Genomic DNA, 23168 nt, shown 5'->3' on the forward strand with positions numbered 1-23168 from the left:
TAAAGTTTGGAGAAAAAATTAAAGACTTTTGTTTATCAAAAGACACCAACAAGAGTATGAAAAGACAAACTTTGCACTGGGATAGTATGTTTGCATATATACAAATCCATAAAATACAAAGACCTAATATGAATATATGAGAAAAACAACTTGTTTAAACAATGGAAAAAAGACATGAACATCACAAAAAGGTGGTGAACGTCAAAAAGGCACACATCACAAAAGAGGAAACCCAATGGCCAATAAGCATACGATTATTACTGACCTCAGAGAAATGCAAAGTAAAATCCACGACGGCATTCCGCTACACACCCACCAGAATGGCTAAAGCGAAGCACACTGACAGCACTAGGTATGCATGTGGGTGTGTGGAGTAGGTAGACACTGCGGGGCACTGCCTGGATCTCCTTTCAATGGAGTGATTGTTGCCCGGATGCTTGGAGCACGGACAGCCTCCATCCCTAATCCTTCTGTGATTGTCTCAGCTGCGTCTCATCCAAGGTCACAGTGACTGAGGGACGGAGGGCACAAAGGACTTGAGACCAGTGACACGAGTCACTTGGCCCGACTCGGGATAACTCTGCGGGCCATTCTAACTCTCCCGAGCCCAGGCAGCTGTTGGCCCTGCATTGCAGCTCAGTTTCCCTCTCCCTCTATCCAATCTTTGTTCCTACTGCTCCTGTCTGCAGGATCCGATTCCAAGGGCATGTGTGTGTGTGTGCTAAGTCACTTCAGTCGTGTCCTACTCTTTGCGACCCTATGGACTGTAGCTCACTAGGCCTCACTGTCCATGGGATACTCCAGGCAAGAATACTGGAGTGGGTTACCGTTTCCTTCTCCAGGGGCTCTTACTGACCCACAGATTGAACTCACGTCTCTTAAGCCTCCTGCATTGGCAGGTGGGTTCTTTACCACTAGTGCCTCCTGGGAAGCCACCTGGGATCCCAAGGGCACTCCGTAATAAACATCCTGCGTGGTACACTCTGTTGCAGCGTCTGCTTCCCAGAGAGCCTGTCCTGTGACCTGTGAAACCTAAGTTCTCACTCACCGCTGGTTTTGGTGTTAGCCGGTACAACCACCTGGGAAAACTGTCAACTGTGACTTTATATTTACCTGGGAGAAGTGAGCCTTGTGTCTGGTCTACCACCAAAAGCCATCAATGGGAATGTTCATAGCAGCATTTTTTTTTTTTCCAATAATAGATCCAAAGTGGGAACAGCACAAATGTCCATCAACTGTAGATTGATTATATAAGTAAGTTCATACACAGGAATGCTGTATTAGAAGCAGCTACTGTTACACATAACAGCATGGCTGACTCTTACAAACACAATGCTGACCAAAAGCTTCTAGATACAAAACAGCATATACTGTGTGATTTAATTTATATGAAGCTCACGAACTGGCAAAACTAACCCATGGTGGTAGATGTCAGAATGATGTTAACCTGTGGGGTGTGGATATTGACTGAGAAGGAGCATGAAGCAGCCCTTTGGAGGGACAGAAATAGTCTATATCATGATGTGGTTGGTGGTTTCATATGTAAAATTCCCTGAATTGTACACTTAGTTTTGGGGATTTTACTTATGTGTGTCATTGTTGTTGTTCAGTTGCTGAGTTGTGTCTGACTCTTTGCGACCCTGTGGACTATAGCATGCCAGGCTCCCCTGTCCTTCATTGAATCCTGGAGTTTGGTCAGATTCATGTGCATTGAGTAGGTGATGCTATATAACCGTCTCATCCTCTGGTGCCCTCTTCTCCTTTTGCCTTCAATCTTTCCAGCATCAGGGTCTTTTCCAGTGAGTTGGCTCTTCACATCAGGTGGCCAAATTATCAGAGTTTTATTTTCGGCATCAGTTCTTTCAATGAATACTTTGGGTTGATTTCCTTTGGGATTGACTGGTTTGATCTCCTTGCTGTCCAAAGAACTCACAGCAGTCTTCTCCAGCACCACAGTTTGAAAGGATCAGTTCTTTCGCACTCAGACTTCTTTATGGTCTAACCTCACATCCGTACCTGACTACTGGAAAAACCATAGCTTTGACTATATGGAGCTTTGTCAACAAAGTGATGTCTCTGCTTTTTAATACATGTCTAGGTTTGTCATAGCTTTCCTTCCAAGGAGCAAGAGTTTTGTGTGTGCTATATATATATGCATATATATATACATCCACACACACGCACATATATGTGTGTGTTACAGGTCAGTTAAAAAAAAAAGCAAACTCTAAATTCCGTATTAACCCATTGTAGATTAACTGGTTTGTGGACTAAATCTGGTTAAGGTGCTATAGTTATCTGTGATACTGTCACTTTCTAGGGAAAGTTGGTTGGAATGGGCTTAGTAAAACGATCATCCTGATTAGTACACTGACTTGCTCCTCTGCAGTAGAAAGAACCAAGCTCTAGGGCTTGGTGGTCTGATAGGGGAAGAGAGGAATACTCTAGGGTTCATACTTCTGATTTAATCAAGACAGTTCCTCTCACTCAGATATCTACCACCAGATCTTATCAGCCAAGATTCTCTGGGAGAAAACCTCTCTAGGGAGGAGAACAATCTCTTTTCATGGGCAGTTAGGATAGTCTACAAACCAGTTTATCTGCAGTCAGGTAAATTCAGTAATTGACAGGAAATCAACCATCATTAGACATTTAAACTGCTTCTTTATCAATAATTATGAACCAATTGTACAAGGAAGAAAAAAGAAATCAGATAGTTAGTATATTTTTTAATGAATTTCATAAATACGTTTTCATTAACCTTGACCAAGAGAGATTAAAGCTATGACTTAAAGGCTCAACCTTTCCAACTTCGCTCGTGGTCCAGTGGTTGACTCCACACTCCCAATGCAGGCTAGAACTTTCGCACTTTCTTACCACACAGACATGACTACGGACCAGATAAATGAAGCCCCTGGCTGCTTTGGTTCACTCTTTTTTGGTTTCCTAACTCAGAGTTTGTGACTTTCTTCACAGAAATTCTATTGTCTCTACCGTATATCATTCCTTGGTGTTAGTAGTTTCCATTCAACAGTGATTTATTTCAGTTGCTGTAAGTATATATGAATCACTCATTTTGTAGAAGGGTCTTTTTCCAGTCTTGATGTTTGTAACCATAAATCAAAAAACCAAAAAATGTCTGATATCCAACTGTAGGCACAGACCTGGCGTTTACTCTTCTGTGTCCTGATATATACATGCCTCTGCCCCCTAGTTTTGCTGTGTCCCTAAATTACCTTAGAGCCCCCCAGTGCCCACCCTCCAGGAGCAGGGAGGGCCCTTGCAGATCCTGTTGTCAGCCTGAATGCTTCCTTAGGAAAGAGACACTTGCTCCAACAGCTGAGCCCCAGAACCCTGCTGTATGGCCATCCATCCAGACTCCTCAAGTCCCAAGATGAAACAGCTCAGGTTGGCTGCATTGGCTTTGGAAAGAATGGAGCCAGCTGCAGTGTCTGTGGGCTATGCCCAGGACTCTGGGTCCTCCTGGGTTGCTGGAGCACTGGCATGTAAAAATAGGCAATGAAAAATGTAAGTGTTAGTTGCTCAGTCGTGTGCAACTCTTCGTGACCCCATGGGCCATAGCCTGCCAGGCTTCTTTGTCCATTCTTTCTCCAGGCAAGAATACTGGAGTGGGTAGCCATTCCTTTCCCCAGGGGGATATTCCCAACCCAGGGATTGAACCTGGGTCTCCTGCACTGCAGGCAGATGCTTTACCATCTGAGCTGCCATGGAAGCCCTGAAGTAGGCAAAGTACAAGTTAATTCATTCTTGCCAGTAGGCTAATTCTTATATGGGGAGGTAAAGGGAAAAGCAAGAAGCCTTGCTTCTAGTAATAGAGGCTGAATGTTTTTTCCCTCAACATTTGTGTGTTGAAACTTATTCCCCAGCGTAATGAGGAGGCTTTTGGGAGGTGACTAGGTCATGAGGGTGGACTGCTCATGAATGGGATTAGTGCTCTGATGAAGGAGACCTCAGAGGGCTGCCTTCCCCCTTCTGTCCTCTGTGAGGACACAGGGAAAAGTCAGCCATCTGCAACCTGGAAGAGGGCCCTCTCTGGACACTGAATCAGCCTGGACTGGACTCTGCGAGCCCTGAAACTGTGAGAAATAGATGTTTGTTGTATAAGCCACCCAGTTGATGGTATTTTGGGCTTCCCAGGTGGCTCGGTGGTAAAGAATCCACCCGCCAATCCAGGAGACACAGGGGATGTGGTTTGATGCCTGGGTCAGGAAGGTCACCTGGAGGAGGAAATAGCAACCTACTCTAGTATTCTTTCCTGGGAAATCCCATGAACACAGGAGCCTGGTGGGCTACAGTTCATGAGGTCGCAAATATCTGGACAGAACTGAATACATGCACAATGGTATTTTGTCGGAGCAGCTTGAAGGGACCAGGACAATTAAATTGTCTTTGGTATCAGGGACTATGTGTCTGTGCCTATCTGTAAGGTTGTGCCATGCCGGTGTAGGAGTAATCCTTGGGGAATAACAGATGAATGAGCCTGGAATGGGTGGATACCATTTAAAAAAAGAAGTAACAGGGAAAAGGTGATTTAAAGTTACAAGAGTTTGGATCTCAACCCTGGCACTTTTATTAGTTCAGTGACCATGTGTGATTAATTTTTATTGCTTTAGAGCCAGTTTTCTTATAAGCAACATAGAATTATTTATCCTTCTTACACGTGTGTGTGTATCTGTATATGCAGAGAAAGATGTCTAGAATGGTTTACATCAAATATTAACATGGTTGTTTTGGGAATTTGGAAATTGAGTGGCTTTTCCATTTCTGTACGTTTCACTGATATTTGATCTTTTTAAAGGTAAAAGTGTAAAACATACCCCAAACACAGTCAATATAAAATTGTAATCATATGATAAAACAATGAAATCTTTCATATTTTTGAGTTTTTGAAGTGGGAGATACCTTAATGAAAATTCCCACAAACGGAATCACGTTATTGTTCTGTCAGCTGTTTCCCCCTCTAATTTGTGTGTATAAATAGGTCTTCATATTGAACATTTCCAGCAAATATTCTTCTACTTTTTTCTCCATTAATCGTGCAGGAATCTTTAGAAAGGTTAACGTTAAGACTATTGTTCAAAGAAAATATTTGAAGAAATAACATATCACATCACCTAGAAGAGCAGCAGAGAAGACTGAGCATCAAAGAATTGATGCCTTTGAACTGCGGGGCTGGAGAAGACTCTTGAGAATCCCTTGGACAGCAAGGTTAGTCAAACCAGTCCATCCTAAAAGAAATCAACCTGGAATATTCACTGGAGTCAGGACTAATGTTGAAGCTGAAGCTCCAATACTTTGGCCACCTGATGAGAAGGGCCAACGCACTGGGAAAGACCCTGATGCTGGGAAAGATTGAGGGCAGGAGGAGAAGGGGATGACAGAGGATGAGATGGTTGGATGGCATCACCGACTCAATGGACATGAGTTTGAGCAAACTCCGGGAGACTGGGAAAGACAGGGAGTCTGGTGTGCTGCAGTTCATGGGGTCGCAAAGAGTAGGATGGGACTTAGCGACTGAAAAACAACTTCCAAAAAAAAAAAAAAGGCAAAAAGCAGGGGAAAAAAGTTAATATTGAAAATCTAAAACCAGTTTAAACTTTCCATTTAACAAATGAAGTATCACTATGTTTTATTCCTAGTTACTTGGAAACATAGATATTTATGTTGAGATTTGACAGAAAACAAAATTCTGTAAAGCAATTATCCTTCAATTAAAAAATAAATAAATTTAAAAAAAGAAAGAACATGAAAAAAATTGCTATACTAGAACAAATGGGTGTTTGGTGTTTTTTTTTTTTTTTTCCCAGAGATTACATTTTTCACCCTTAAATGTAATATATTTTTCATGTAATAAAGTTTATTTATAGAGAAATAAATAAGAGGTCAGCAGCTTTTTAAAGGGATTTTGTGACAATTTTCTCTGCTTTACAGGTCTCAAGAGGTCAGACGGGTTCCCAATTGGTAGCACTTTTCTCTTTAGCTTTTTATATTTTTATTCATGAACCTCTAACAATCAATGAACAGTACAGTGTGTAAAAATTTCAAAATTTTATTTTCCAGTCACAAAGAAACTCTCCCAATTGAAAGCAGAATGTGATAGGATTACTTTACAAATGCTTCAAATGAGATTATGAAGCCAACCAGCAGATATTTGTTTATTATACTAAAATATAGACACATTTTCCTTTAAATATTTGAGATTCTGCCTACAGTGCCTCTGTTATATTCATTCAAATTATTCTTCTATTCCAAAACAATGAGGCTTCTAAACTGGTGGAATGTTGCCAGGAAATTTCAACACAGTTTGAAGGCAACATGACCAAAAGGCACAGTTTAAATTGGCTTAGGGAATGAAAGGGCTCCTTATCAGAGCAGCTGAAGGCTGTATATAATTAACAGCATCTGTCAACATTCACAGGGCCCTATATAGAACAAGCAGGCCCTATAGCCCTTACTAAACAGCAACCTCCAGCCTCTGGTACCGTAATAAATCCACAAGATCTAAACAAAGAGACACCCCCAAGCCATCTCTGGAAGGACACTGATACGTTTTTGTGATACCAGCAGGGCCACAAAGCAACTGCTAATTAATGTTAATTATCTAGAACAATTCTGTGAATGTGAATACCGTTGAGATTTCAAATTAGCCAGCTATCATCAAAAATATAAAATACCGTTTATATCTAAAATTACTAATTTAAAAATCTTTCTCATGTTTTTATTTTTAAAAGCTATGAAAATGATCTACTAACCTCCCTTTTTAATATGATGAATTCTCAGTTAGCTTGACCATTTCTGTAAACAGAATTCTACAGCAATTTTTTAGTTTTTGACAAAAATACATTTCACCCATGAATACATACAAAACAACAACAACAACAAAAAATCCAGAGGCAATTTCATTAAATAAATTTATTTGTTAAAATAATTTAACTCCAAATACAACTGTTGAATTTGCATTGAGTTATAACTACAATTCATGTTTTAACTGAAAGGTCAAGGTTTAACAACTGACATTGTTACAAAACAATAAACTGTTGTTCAATTTTAAATGGTCAGTTGTATTAGAGCTCAACAATTAACTGTGAACTATATTTATCTCTGGGAAACCCCAAATCAATAAGGATAAGTCTGTTTCCAAAACCCACTGCAGTCATTCTTGAAACCCTGATCAAGATTTGAGATGCACAATGACACGTTAATTAAAAAAAAAAAAAAAGACCCCCATAGTCTTTAACATTTGATTGGCTAAGGAGACCATTAAAGCTTACCCAAGTGCTAACACAGGACTACTGAGAAAACCCAATGGCAACAAGCAAAATAAGCACTTTCATATTCATACATATAGACAACATTCCCACTGGACAGCTCCTGAAAACAAACAGTAGACAGCCTTAGGCAACACTTCTTTATATAGAAAAGCAAATATCAGTAGTTTGACCACAGAAAAGTGATGGCAACTGTAGTGATTAGAGTCAAAAGTTCAGTCCTAATTCTACAAACCAAAGAAGAAAAATCATCAAAGCACCTTTCCATAGTTTAAGAAGATTTTATGTAATACTTTTGATCAGATGCTGGCTTGTTTTGTATGAGTTGAACAAAAAGAAAGGCATCAGTTACCATCACTATCACAGCTTAAGAGAACCAAAAAACAAAATAAAAAAAGTTGCAACATAGAACAAAAAATCTTAAAAAAAAAAAAAATGCTGCCTTTGTATAAAAGTAAAACAAGACAAAACAAAGGAAAAAAAAAAGAAGAAAACCTTATCGTAGTAGCTAAACAAAAAGTGGGTCTTTGGATCAAACCATAACATTTTTAAGGCATGTTAGAAAAACTTTCACTTACCTAGTTGCTATTCTGATCAGGGCATAAAATAAATAGTGACGCAAGGTCACCAACTATTAATTCATGTGCCAACAAATTTCATCTTCCTGTTCTTAAGCTCTGTATTAACATCGCAACAAACACACTCACTCAAGCTGAGTTATTGTCATACCAGATGAAACACCAACAGTAAGAGCACACGAGGGTTTCCAAGTTTCTGGATATATTTGATGCTTTGTCACTAAATACGCAGGGCTGGGTGGAAACACTGATCAGGCAGCCATATCAGTTATTAACATCTTTACAGTAAAAAAAAAAAAAAACAAAAAACCACCTTATTGTCTGACATAAACACATCTAACTAAAACCCAAATTTTTAGATAATCTTTTCCACCTTATATCCTGCCATACCTTTCACATTATTTAACTTATTTTTCTTGTCTGCATAGCAATCCACACTGTAAAACCATAAAATCTTTATAGATGTTTTTATATGTAATCTTACTTGCCATAAATTTCTACTAAATATGGAATTCTAAAAACCAGAATCATTCTGAGAAGTTAGAGGCTTCAAAACTCAAACAGTGTGCTAACAAATATTTCTTTTTCAGTTGATAAAAATCATACTTCTTGAATCATTGAGTTGTCTACATGATTGAGTCAAATCACCTTTTACAGGACCAAATTTGACGCAGTAAAACTGGTTAGAACTTTCCGGCCTATAAAAGGTGCTTCATAATTGGGAATTCTTCAAAAAATTATACTGAAGAATGCAAATATTCACAATTCAAAGACTTCTGACAACCATGTCTGGTTTTACCCACACATCTGTTTTCTCATTTATGAAAAGTACTATCCATCCACCTTTTTTCTCTTCTCCAGCATTAACATCAGTTTACTAAACACTTGGGGGGTGGGTTAGCAATGATTTCAAGAATGTATAAAAGAAAAAAAAAGGTTTTGATCCATGGTATTCTGCAGGACAGATTCTCAGCATAGGCAATTATCTCTGACTTGTGCCAAATTCTTCAGAACATTAAACACACATGCACACGCAAACACACATTCTTCACTCAGTAACACACGTTAAGACCCGAGGTTACTTGCACAAGAGTGTGAAACCAACAAGAAATATGGGGCGGTATGCAGATCACAGGCTCAGTGATATTGCAGTTCTGAAGGCCAAATTCATCTCCAGAGGATCAGCTCAAAATACTCTCTTCAGCATTTTATAACTCTGAAGGTGGTTGAAAACCCTTCTGCGCTTGATTGTAAAACTTATGAATACGTTTTTCCTGTGCCATTAGTCATGCAAATGATAAATACTTGGCGGCTATAAAAACCAAAAATGTCAGGACTTGAGCACCTTTTCAAGACAAAATATTCACTCTAGCTTTATTTGCCACTTCAGTAATCAGGGCAAAATTGTTGTAAGAAAATCTTTATAGAATTCTCCAGGAAAATTAAAGGGTTTTATTTTTTTTTTTTGTCTCTTACCTTCCACTCTATAATTTCTGTTCTACTTTTAAGCCCCAATTATTTCACATGGTTATTCAATTTTTTTTTTTTAATGCCTGCAATAAAGCTCTGCTATAGAAAACTTGATTTCGAAAGCAGGTTAGCCAAGAATCACACCACAACCATAGCCCTTAAAGGCAAGAAGGAATTTGCTGCTTTAACGAACATAAAAATGCAAGATATCTGTACTGTCCTGTGAGGTTTCTGCAAACGGGAACATGTGGCTGCAACATGGCTTCATTTTCCTTACACGATGGTACTAGTTCACCTACTGCAACGCTTCTCGTTAGTAAGGCTAGGCAATCTCTTTCCATCACAGTTGCTTCCTTCTTGTTCAGTAAAGTAACAAAGACCATCCCTGCTTGGTGAACAGAGGGGTGGGTCTGGGGTTTTAATTTGACTCAAACCCTTGTGAGAGTCTCCACTTTCTGGGCAAAGCAGGTGATGACATTCTAACACCAGGCTGTATTTTCACCCAACCTGTGCTGACTCTGGCTCTATCAGAGACTGGTGCGTGAGTTAGTTCTGTGTCACAAATTAGGATAACATCTACAATTAAGCATCAACTTTGAAAAGCAGAAGTGTGTCAGCTGAGCAAAGACTCTCTCCCTGGAATGCTGTTGGCAGGTCAGCTGCTGTCATCTTCCTTGATGTGATTCATGGGTTAGAAGCACTATCTCAGTTCCTGAAATTCAGTACTCTGGTAGGAAAATATTTCTCCTTGACTCATCTAATTTTTTTTTAAAGAAGACAAAATATTTTAATGATTAAGCGGTCACAGGAATTCTTCTGGTTTCTGTCCCGTGATTACTTTTAATGTTGACCATAGTTGCTTCTGTCAACTCAAGCGACAATGCCATCATAGCTTTCGAAGGAGGTCGCCCTGTGGATCAACTGGGCCACGACACCTGAAGTTGCAGGTGCCTGGAGGAGACTGAGGACGATGGTGAAGACTGGAGTAACTGGACCCAAAGGTGACTCAGAGATATCAGCTGACAATCGCCGCTTGGCTCTGAAGGACAATCTGCTGTTTCACTGGAGGTTCACACCGCACACCCTGCAGGCTCCATGGTCGGGCAGGAGAGGCTGGTGTTGCCTCCGATGGTGGGGGGGGCGGGCAGCCACGTGTCAATGCTATTGTATGTTACAGGCGGAGCAGCACGGGTCGTCCTTGTCGGGCTGTGCGGCATAGTTCATCTGCCTCACGATCTCGGCGAAGAGTTCGTCCACCATGGTCTTACTTTTGGCTGACGTCTCCATGAAGGGGCAGCCCCACTCCTCGGCGAGGGCCCGGCCCTCGTTGGAGGACACCTCTCTCTCACTTTCCAGGTCTACTTTGTTCCCCACCAGGATGACCGGCACTTTCTCATACCTAGGAGAGAACAGACACGGGCACACAGGGGTTGGAGACGTTAGCACAGAGCTAGACAGATGAAGTGGACTTTCTCTTTTTTCATGATATGATACTACAGAGTCCCTTGGACAGCAAGGAGATCCAACTGGTCCATCATAGAGGAAATCAGTCCTGAATACTCATTGGAAGGACTGATGCTGAAGCTGAAGCTCCAATACTTTGGCCGCCAGATGTGAAGAACTGACTCATTGGAAAAGACCCTGATGCTGGTAAAGAAGGCAGGCCAGAGGAGAAGGGGACGACACAGGATGAGATGGTTGGATGGCATCACCGACTCAATGGACATGAATTTTAGCAAGCTCTGGGAGTTGGTGATGGACAGGGAGGCCTGGCGTGCTGTAGTCCATGGGATAGCAAAGAGTGGGACATGACTGAGCCACCGAACTGAACTGATACTACAGATATTCTCCTTAGCTACATGAAAAATTATTTGCTCCAGTTGATTTGACATTGGCCAGAAGGCATTTAGAAGTAGCTCTCATAGTAGATCACAAATGGGTTGTTCAAAATGATGTTTTAATCAATTGCATATCTTTAAAAGTCAATTTACCTTTCCAGAAATACTTGGAAAATTATTCTCAGAATAATCCCCTTAGATGGATTAATGTAAACTTTGTTCATTATTAAGGGATACTTATGCAGAATTTCAGATGATAAGGTAATACCTCTAGGGACTAAACACAGAATTTGTAATTTTATAAATTTTACTGTGTTCTAAAAGTATACAAGGGCTTCCCAGGTGGCTCAGTGGTAAAGAACCTGCCTGCCAATGCAGGAGACACGGGTTCAATCCCTGGGGCGGGAAGAACCCCTGGAGAAGGACATGACAACCCATTCGAGTATTCTTGCCTGAAAAATGCCTGGTGGGCTACAGTTCGTGGTGGACAGAGGAGCCTGGTGGGCTACAGTTCGTGGAGCGCAAAAGAGCCAGACATGACTGAGCAACTAAAACGACAATGAAAGTATACAAAACTGATCAGGTTCCAATCATTCCTAAATAAGAAAAAAGCTAGCAGAACTCACTAGGATGGAACCCACCAAATACAACTACGCTCTATCCCTTTATACAAACTGTCATAGACTAGCCTGTTGAAAGATAATTACCATTCTTTTCAGCCTGACAAGGACTTAAACATTCCAATCATTAGCTCTGTTTGATGTTATCTCTTCTTTTCCTTCCTGACTAGAATCAGTGTGCTATAGACTAAACGCCTGTTCTCTGAAATTCGGATGTTGAAACCTAATCCCCCATGGGATGGTATTTAGGACGTCGGGCCTTTGGGAAAGGACTGGGTCATGGATGGGATTTGTGTCCTTATACAAGAGACCCCAGAGATCACCACTGTCCTTATACCCACGTACAGACAAGAGTGAAAAGATGACCCTAGGGAAGTGGGCCCTCACCAGACACTGAATCTTCCAGAGCCTTGACCTTGGACTCCCCAGCCTCAAGAAATACGAGGAATAAGCTTCTGTCGTTTAAGCCATGCAGTCCGTGGTATTCTTGTTACAGGAGCCAGATGGACTAAGATAAGGTGTCTTTAAGTCAAGATGTTTGGAAAATGCTCAGACAACAGAAATATGAAAAGAACAAAGACAAGAGGTCGTAAATCATTTTGTACCAAAAGATGATTCTCTCTACAATGGTTATTCATGGTGTAAAAAACAGACAGTGCTACTGCGCAAATTTATTTACTACTTGTGTTTATGTTTGTTCTAAGCAATGTTGCTAATACATTTTTACTTTATACATCGTTCTAAAGGCTTTTTGTGATTTCAGTATAAATCAATATGTGTGTCTGTACTTTCTCCTCTAAGCAGAATGTATCTCTAAATTTATCAAGGAAGCAAACTGCAAAACTGCACTCAAGTGATAACAAATGTGAGTGGACACAGCTAATCCGTTAGAAAACTACACACAGTCAGGATTTACTAAGGCAGGGTTTGTGCAGCGTTTTTATCATTCAGGAAACAAGAGCGACAGGCAGGCAGTTAATGCTAGCAACAATACTTTCACAGCTTCATCTTCCGGCCAACATGGTTCTCTCTGCTCACTCTAATTTATAAAACGAACTGTATTCCCAACAGAGTCTCGTTTTCTCCCTTTGACACAAGATCACACTGACAATGGTCTCAACAAGAGAGCATGCTCTAGGCAGTGTGCTCCTTAGCCGTCTGAAACACACAACTTCAAAATAAGTGCAGCCATGAAATTAAAAGACTCTTTACTCCTTGGAAGAAAAGCTATGACAAACCTATAAAGCATATTAAAAGGCACACATAACACTTTGCTGACAAAGGTCCATACAGTCAAAGCTACGGTTTTTTCAGTGCTCATGTATGGATGTGAGAGTTGGACCATAAGGAAGGCTGAGCGCTGAACAATTAATGCTTTCAAACTGTGATGCTGGAGAAGAGTCTTGAGAGTCCACTGAACTGCAAGGAGATCAAACCAGTCTATCCTAAAGGAAATCAACCCTGAATATTCATTGGAAGAACTGATGATGAAGCTGAAGCTCTAATACTTTTGCCACCTGATGAGAAGAACTGACTCATTGGAAAAGACCCTGATGCTGGGAAAGATTGAGGGTGGGAGGAGAAGGGGATGACAGAGGATGAGATGGTTGGATGGCATCACCAACTCGATGGACATGAGTTTGAACAAACTCTGGGAGACGGTGATGGACAGGGAAGCCTGGCGTGCTGCAGTCCATGAGGGCACAGTCGGACATGACTTTGTGACTGAACAATAGCATTATCAAAGATAAATCTAAGATATGGATACTATCATTCCGCAGGAAATGGATCTGGACAACTCTAATTTTTATCAAAGGACTTTACATGCATTTACTGTGTATCAGCGGAGATTATGCTCTCTGATCATACTGAGAGCTCTGAACATGGGACCCAAGAGTTTTGCACATCTTCTAGGACCTTCACATATAACAGTTATGTGTTCCTCTTGTGGCTCAGCTGGTAAAGTATCTGCCTGCAGTGCAGGAGATGCCAGGTTTGATCCCTGTGTCAGGAAGATCCCCTGGAGAAAGGAATGGCTATTCACTTCAGTATTCTTGCCTGGAGAATCCCATGGACAGAGGAACCTGGGGGCATACAGTCCATGGAGTTGCAAAGAGTTGAACACGACTGAGAGACTAACACTTTCACTGTCAGTCAATGTATCATATATTTATCCATCCATTTAACAAGTGTTTATTTGATAGAAGCCTATTTTCGTGCTAGATGCTATTCGAGGCACTTAAGATACAGCAGCGAACAAAGCAAACAGCTCTGCCATATAGTCTAGCAGAGAAGACAGTGGTCGATAATAACCCCAAGTAAATAACTAAATTATTGGTTTATTAATGAAAGTGAAAGAGGAGAGTGAAAAAGTTGGTTTAAGGCTCAACATTCAGAAAATGAAGATCATGGCATCTGGTCCCATCACTTCCTGGGAAACAGAGGGGGAAACAGTGGAAACAGTGTCAGACTTCATTTTGGGGGGCTCCAAAATCACTGCAGATGGTGACTGCAGCCATGAAATTAAAAGATGCTTACTCCTTAGAAGAAAAGTTATGACCAACCTAGACAGCATATTCAAAAGCAGAGCATTACTTTGCCAACAAAGGTCTGTCTAGTCAAGGCTATGGTTTTTCCAGTGGTGATGTATGGATGTGAGAGTTGGACTGTGAAAAAAGCTGAGCGCTGAAGAATTGATGCTTTTGAACTGTGGTGTTGGAGAAGACTCTTGAGAGTCCTCTGGACTGCAAGGAGATCCAACCAGGCCATTCTAAAGGAGATCAGCCCTGGGTGTTCTTTGGAAGGACTGATGCTAAAGCTGAAGCTCCAGTACTTTGGCCACTTCATGGGAAGAGTTGACTCACTGGAAAAGACTCTGATGCTGGGAGGGATTGGGGGCAGGAGGAAAAGGGGACGACAGAGGATGAGATGGCTGGATGGCATCACTGACTCGATGGATGTGAGTCTGAGTGAACTCCGAGTTGGTGATGGACAGGGAGGCCTTGCGTGCTGCGATTCATGGGGGCGCAAAGAGTCGGACACGACTGAGTGACTGAACTGAACTGAAATGGTGTTAAGTGCGATGGGGAAAAAAAAAAACTGCAGAATAGGGATGGGGCTGGGAGCACAGGTGCAATTTTAAACCAGATGAGCAGGGAAGGCCTTGCTAGGATGGCGGCAGGTGAGCAAGATGTGAAGGGAGGGAGGGAGTTTGCCAAGCAGGTGTCTGGGGAAGAGCATTCCAGACAGGACACAGACCAGGCAGTGTGAACACTGGTGGGAAGAATAGCAAAGGGCCCGTGGGGTCCATCTGTATCACCTCCCTGACTCCAGCAGCCAGAAATCCTGCAGTGTAGGAAACGTGTTCACTTGGAACACATGAACTTTGGAACTTGGGTGGCAAAAGTGGCCTCAGAAGACAAATGTGACCTCTATGATGAGATCGACTAGATTATTTAGGAAGACTAGGTGCTTGGTTAGCAGGTGACCATTCGTATTTTCATCTCATGCTCATTATTTACCATAGTTTGGTGAGCTGTCTTGATTTCTGCCCCCCACTTTCTATTAATAAACATATTACTTGGGAATGAAATTGAAGATGCAAAATCCCCCAAACAGTTAATTTATGTGTTACTGTTGATGTGATCATGAGCAGGGTACCGCTGTATCCACATCTCAGGCATCAGCTTGTTTCTCACCAACTTCAGCGTATCTTCCTTGGTATTTCCTTTGAGAAATGACCAGTGGCTTCTGCAGCTCAACTCGCTTTACTTTTGTTTATGGTCTGAAAACTAACACTGGTTTCATTAACATGAATGTCCCTGTTGTTTACAGTATTCATAAGCGCGGTTACATAATGTATTAATAAATAGAGCTAGTTCTTTTGAGCAGCTCTGCTTAATGCATTGAATGAAACATCAGAAACACTGGCTTGAGTATCACTTAGCTGTAGAGCCCTGATGGGCTTCTCCACACGAGGCGGCTTTGTAAACCTGAATAGTTCAAGCGCATCTGATGTTTATCAATGGTCTTTATGTAACTGTCCTGATAGGGGTATATGTGTATGTGTATTTCATTCTGGTTGTGTCTAAACTCGGCTAATCACCAAGATTCCCAGGCCCAAATCCAGGGTTACTGGATTTCTGGGATTGGGCCTAAGTGCCTATTTAAAACTACGTCTAAGTTCTGAAGAATGACTGTGAGGTTCGGCAAGGTTTAGGAATCACTGACCTGTTCTGTTACTTTGTGACCCCAAATAGCACTGGATGTGTGTAGTTCATGGTTTTATACTGCGACAAGCCCAGGATCAGTTCCTTTTCCCTTTGTTGATTCACCAACGATAACCTCGGGACAGATGCCACCACACTCAGTTCCTTTGACTTCCTTTTGAGGGCGCTCTATTGTAGCATGTTAAAAGAGGCTAGGCCCTCACACGAATTTCAACACCCTGCTATTTCCTTACTCACTTTTCCGTAAGCAGGCTGAAATACAATTCTCTTTGAACTCAGAAATGAGAACTGGAGAGTTTTACTTTCCCTTGTTCAACCTTCTACCCACTGTTAAAAATCTCACCTTCCAAGACAGTCTCAAGGTAAAATGTCAGAACACCTGATGCTTTAATCATTTCCATGACAACCTCACCAAATGGGTTATATCTGAACATCTTTAGTGATACGGAACTCACATCTCAGGCAACCCATTTTGTCCTGTCAGCTCTGTTAAATGTGAGTGTTAAAAAGTTGGTGCTAAAAAGTTTATCCCTATCTAATGAGCTGTGACCTACAACACCTTGTCCTTCCTGTGACCGTTGAGAACACAGAAATCTTTTCTCACAGCTTTTCTTCCCCATCTCCCTGCTCAAATTAAGTAACACAAGATGATTTTTTAAAGTCCATGACAATATTTAAATAGGTAAAGACGAAAATGAAAAAGCATTCTTCATCTCACCTCCATGAGAATGACTGCTGTAACTATTCTGGTGTGTATCGTTTCACGCTATCTTCTATATACCTATACAAACGGAGATTTTTCGGGAAGGCGATCATACCCGGTTATATTTAGTCGCTCTATTTTCACTTATTATCTTGGACTTTGTATACCGATAAGTGGTATGCATCACATTAATGGTTAAGGAGTACTCCGTTTTATAGTCTATGTGATAATAAACGTACCATAACTTAATTCCCCTTCCCCATTTGTGTGTGAAGCATTCCCCTCACTCATGTTCTCATTAACCAACAGCAAACTGAGGAACCACACCTACACGTGGAGCTTCTTTCTGAGAAGTCTGCAGAGTGTGTGTTGTACGCATGTGTGTATGACATACCCTTTGAACCAGGAAAATAAAAAACGCCACATTTCTAGATTAGTTCGGACTACTGTGCTCACACACATGCAATCTTGACTGACATCCAGGAATTTATACTACAGCCAGTAGAGCTGAGGTCAAGGGTGCCTGTTTCTCCACCCTTGGGGTGGGTATTTTTAATCTTTCAGGGAGGTATTATGGCAGTTCTGGACAAAGAGAATGGTTTTATGGCTGGGAGTTGAAGGCCCCAACCACAGCCTGCTAGCATAAAAAACATCAATACTTCTTATAAAGGTGGAAAACGTAAGCTAAGTAAGGCTTCCTTCTTCCTCTAAACTGACTTGTTTTGAGTCGACTAAATATTTCATCTTAAAAGCGAATTTCTGGTAATTTAGCTTGAAGAATAAAAGGAAACCAAAACTCCTTGTGGTGACGGTCTCTTGGTTTCAGCCTGCGTGCATACTGAAGAACAGAGAGAAATTTGTAAATGCAATCTAAAAATTAAGTAAGGGCTGTAATGACACCGGAAAGATATACAAGGCACTCAGGGCTACTCCATGATGATACAAATGAAAATAACCTGTTTTTCCAGAAATTAAGAGCTGACACTGTATCTGAAGAACAGTGTGATGGTGAGGGACCAATTGGTCATGACAATGTAACTCAGGCACTTTGAATGTTGTGTTGAAAAGCCATCTGGGGGAGAAAATATTTGGCAAAAGGCATCTGGTAAAGGGCTGTTATCCAGCATATACAAGGCGGTCTTAAAACTCAACAAGCAACAAACAACCTGATTGAAAAATGGGCCAAGGACCTTTAAGATACACCTCAACAAGGAAGGTATACAGATGGGCAAATAAGCATGTAAAGAGATGCTGCACATCATATTTTGTCAGAGAAATTAAAATAGAGACACGACTACACAGCTACTGGAATGGCCACCATCTAAAACACTGACAACACCAAATGCTAGAGAGGACGTGGAGCAGCAGGAACTTTCATTCATTCCTGGTGGGAATGCAAAACGGTACAGCCACCTGGAACACAGTTCAGTGATTTCTTAGAAAACAGCATATACCCTTACCATACAAACCAGCAATCCCTGGTATTTAGCTCCCCAAACCAGATATTTACAAATAGACAAAACCTGCACATAGATGTATATAGCAGTTTTATTCACAACTGCCCCAACTTGGAAGCAACCAACATATCCTTCAGCAGGTGAATGGATAAATAAACTGCGGTGTATCCAGACAATGAAGTATCATTAGTGTTAACAAGAAATTACCTAATGAGTCATGAAAAAAATAGGAAACTTAAATGCACATTATTAAGTGAAAGAAACCAATCCACAATGGCGACATACTGCGTGGTTTCAACTGCATGACATTTTGGAAAATGCAGAATTCTGGACACAAGTTAGTTAAAAGATCCGTGGTTGCCAGTTGATGGGGTGGGGAGGAAGGGTGGAATGGATGGAATACAGAGGATTTTTAAGAGTGAAAATACTCTTCATGATACCATCATGATGGAAACATGCTATTAAACATTTACCCAAACTCACACAATGTACAGGGCTTCTCTAATGGCTCAGCAGGTAACGAATCTGCCTGCAATGCAGGAGACATGGGAGATGCAGGTTCAATCCCCGGGTCAGGAAGATCCCCTGGAAGGATGAAAACGGCGACCCACTCTAGTATTCTTGCCTAGAGAACCCCATGGACAGAGGAGCCTGGCGGGCTACAGTCCATCAAGTTGCAAAGGGTTGGACAGGACTGAGCAACTGACACACGCACACACACAATGTACAACACCAGGGGTGTACTAACGTAAACCACCGGGTGATTACGGCCAGTCATTGTCGATTCATCAATTTAACCAAAGTCATAGCTCAGCTGGTAAAGAATCTGCCTGCATGCAGGAGACCCCGGTTCAATTCCTGGGTTGGGAAGATGTGCTGGAGAAGGGACAGGCCTCCCACTCCATATTCTTGGGCTTTCCTTGTGGCTCTGCTGGTAAAGAATCTGCCTGCAATGTGGGAGACCTGGGTTTGATCCCTGGGTTGGGAAGATCCCCTGGAGAAGGGAAAGGCTACCCACACCAGTATTCTGGCCTGGAGAATTCCATAGACTGATAGTGCACAGGGGTCGCAAAGAGTTGGACATGACTGAGCACCTTTCACCTGCCCTTCCCTTGCCCCAGTCTGGTGGGGGATGGTGTTAATGGGAGAGGCTATACATGTGTGGGGTCAAGAGCTATACAAGAAATCTCTGCATCATCTCAATGGTGCTGTGAACCTTAAACTACTCTAAAGAAAGAGTCTTTAAAAAAGAAAGCTACTGAAGGACTAGGGTAGCCAAGGGGGCTTAAGTTCACTAAAGTCTTTATATCCCACTGATCACAAGTGAAAACTCATGAGAGAATACAAAAAGTAACTACCAAACAACTCTGAAATGTAAAGAGAAAAACAGGCAGATTGGGGCGGGGGGCCAATTCCTGGAGAGAAGACCCATGAGGTTGAGTTTCCTGTTTTTTTCTCTTCGCTCCGAGAGTGGGCAGTCAGTGGTATGCACACAGCCAGAACTCTGGGAGAAATTCATTCTACCCAGAAGGTCAAGTGAAGGGATGCCTGTGAGCTGGAAGGTGTGTGTGGGTGGGAAAGCCGCCCTTTTTTCTTTGCTTGTCCTTTCACAGCTCACCTACAACAGGTCCCCTAGCAGAGCTGGGGTGGTGGGCAATGCCAACAGCTAAGACTTCATTAGAAATTTCTGGTTAGAGGAACTGAAAACAGGGCTTCTAAAGGTCCAAAGAGGATGAGAGAAAGGTCTAGTTTTTTCCCTCCTCTCTTCTCTGCCCACTTTGCTAGGAAGATGACCCAAACCGGGAGAGCTAGTGGTTGTAGTATAGCAGTGCAGAAGGACACCAACCAACTTTACCTAATTAGTATTTATAGGATACTCTACTTCATAAAAGTAGACTACATATTCTTGTCAAGTGCACCTGGAATATTCACTTAAGACCATATTTTTGGCTATAAAAACTGTAACAAATGTAAAAGAGCTGAAATGATACAAAATATGTTCTCAGACCATAATGGAATTAAACTAGAAATCAGTAGTGAAAGATACTCAGAAAAATCTCCAGATACTGAGAAACTGAACCATGTATTTCTAAATAATCCATGGGCCAAAGAAGACATCGTTAAAACATTAGAAAACATTTAAGTGAATGAAAATTAAACGTAACAAAATCTGTGGGCTGCAGTTAAAGCACCGCAGAGCGGGAAATTACAGCGCTACATGTTCATATACCTCACATCAGTGGGCTCTGCTACCACTCTAAGAAACTAAGAGAAAAGGCAAAAAATAAGTCCAAATTAAGCAGAAGGAAGAAATGCTAAAGGACAAAAATAAAAGATGTGACAGTTGGGCCATAAAGAAGGCTGAGTGCTGAAGAACTGACGCTCTTTAATTGTGGTGCTGGAGAAGATTCTTGAGAGTCCCTTGGACAGCAAGGAGATCAAACCAGTCAATCCTAAAGGAAATTAGTTCTGAATATTCACTGGAAGGGCTGATGCTGAAGTGGAAGCTCCAATACTTTGGCCACCTAAGGTGAAGAGCCAACTCGTCGGAAAAGACCCTGATGCTGGGAAAGATTGAGGGTGGGAGGAGAAGCGGGCAACAGAGGACGAGATGTTTGGATGGCATCACCAACTGAATGGACATGAATTTGGGCAAACTCTGGGAGATCGTAAAAGGGAAGCCTGGCGTGCTGCAGTGCATGAGGTTGCAAAGAGCTTGACACAACTTAAGTGACTGGACAACAACGAAAATAAAAGAATTAGAAAACAGAAAAACAGTATAGAAAAAAATCAGTAACACTAAAAATGTAGTTCTCCGAAAAAGAGCAATAAAATTGGTAAACTTTTATCCAGACTGATCAAGAAAAAAAAGATGACACAAATTAACAATACCAGAAAGAGGAAACTTACTACACACACTACTGACATGGAAAAGAATATGCTCCTGAAAGAAACTAGGATGAAATGCACCAATACCTTGGAACATATGTGATGTCACTTATGCCCCTCTTTTCAGAGGATGACAGCACTGATGATCTAATCTCTAAACCTCTCCATTTCACTTCTTCAGGTATCTAAACTCTAGTTCTTCATTATCTAATTCAACTTTATCTCCTACAGCTTGATAAAGAGAATATTCCATTCTGAATTCTGTCTGCCTATTCATAATAGTTCTCTAAGGAGAATGGTCCCTACCAATCAAATTCTAAGACCCATTCAAAGCTTAGGTCAGATTTCATCTTTCGAAATCCTCCCTTACTTTTATAAATAGCTGAACTCTTATATTTACATTTTATGTCATTAAGAATTTGGGCTTCATAGGTTTTCATTAATTTATTTCTTTGAGTATCTACTAGGCATTGTGCGAGGGACTGTGGATAAAAGACATATGAAATCCTTAAGAGTTTGTGCTCAAGTTCAAGGAAACACTATAAACAAATAACCAATATCACTAAAGACTGTGATACCCGTTTCAAAGAAAATCAATATTGATTAATATACAGTAACTTGAGTGGGCCAACATTACATGAGGGCATCAAAGGCGGCATTTCTAGGGTGATGAATTCTAAGCCGAAACCTAAAAATTGAGAGTTGAGTCAGCCACAGGAAAAAAAAACCAGGAATCAAACATTTTAACCAGGAGAAAATATAAAGGAAAGGCAGTAGAAAGCTGCCAGCTTTATTCAGGGAACAAAATGGAGACTGGCTCAGTTACAGCACAAAGAGCAAGGGCAAGAAAAGCATGCGGGACGACTGAAGAAGCACCTATGCCCGCTCTGCTAAGAAGAGGAGGAAGTGACTGAAGGTCTGTTAGCAGGGAAGTGAGGAGGCTTCTGTGTCAAGAGAGCAGTGTGGCTAATACACAGAAAATGTTCTTCAGGGGCACAGAAGTAGCAGGCAGACAGGAGATGACTGCTGTCTTCAAGGCATTAATTGACGGCTTGAATTGGAATGACGGCAATGCCAGTGGAAAGAAAGAACAGTTAAAATACATTTTGGAGGCAGCATCAACAAAAATGGACTGGCTGAAGAAGACAGCAGGTAATGGTTGGACGACAGAGAAATGAGTAAACGATTCGTAGGTAAACTACTGCTTTTACAAGTATAGCTTTATCTCATGATTTATGGCCAAGGTCCATCTACAGTTCTTTGGGGAAATGGTCTTTTAAATAAATAGCACTGGGTCAACTGGATAGCCATACATGGGGGGACAAAAAGAAAAACCTTGACTCTCTGTGTCTCACACCTTTCGTACAAATTAAGAGATAAATCCCAGAATAAAAGTCAATACACCTTCCAGAATTAAATATGGAAGATGAATCTCCATAACCTTGGAGTGGAGAAAGATGTATTAACTAGGAAACAGAAAAGAACCAAACATAAAAATAAAAGATTAAGAATTTATGTTCTTGAAAAGAAGCTACTAAGCAAGTGCAAAGGGAAGGCAAAAGGGGAAAAAGGTACCTGCAATACATGTATCTCCAAAACGTATAAAGAATGTCTACAAAATTTAAGAAAAAGACAAAACAATCTTTAAGTGGACCAAACATGTGAGTAAGTTGTTTTAAAAAGAGGATATGCCAACAGTCATTAAGCAGATAGAAGAGTGTTTATCATTACATGCCAGAGAAATAAAAACTAACATCAAAATGAGGTGCCACTCAACTCTTATCAGATAAGCTAAAATTTTAAAAGGCTGATAATATCAAATGTCGGCTAACAAGTGGAACAACTCATTGGGAGAAGAGTAAGTTGGCACAACGGTTTTGGAGAATCATTTGTCACTACAGTTGACCCTTCAACAACTTGGGGATAATCTGCACGTAGCTTACAGCTGGCCCTCTGTAGGCATGGTCACAACTAGGGCTTCAGCACACCATGGGCTGCGCGGCACTGCAGGAGTTACTACTGGAACATGTCTGCATGTGAGTGGACCTGCACAGTTTGCCCCACGCTGTCCAAGGGTCAGCTGTATCTACTGCGC

General features: G+C 41.3%; 1 protein-coding gene across 1 annotated transcript in view; it reads right to left on the bottom strand.

Annotated features, from left to right (window-relative positions):
- The window catches only part of RAP2A (RAP2A, member of RAS oncogene family), a 41686-nt gene continuing 25436 nt past the window's right edge, over positions 6919-23168 (bottom strand). Inside the window, exon 2 of the mRNA XM_013968393.2 lies at positions 6919-10736. Within this exon, the coding sequence (XP_013823847.1) occupies positions 10499-10736 (238 nt within the window). The 3' untranslated portion in view covers positions 6919-10498. The remainder of the gene's footprint in view (positions 10737-23168) is intronic.

This window comes from Capra hircus, chromosome 12 (genome assembly GCF_001704415.2).
Source record: "Capra hircus breed San Clemente chromosome 12, ASM170441v1, whole genome shotgun sequence".
In the NCBI taxonomy this organism is placed as follows: Eukaryota; Metazoa; Chordata; class Mammalia; order Artiodactyla; family Bovidae; genus Capra; species Capra hircus.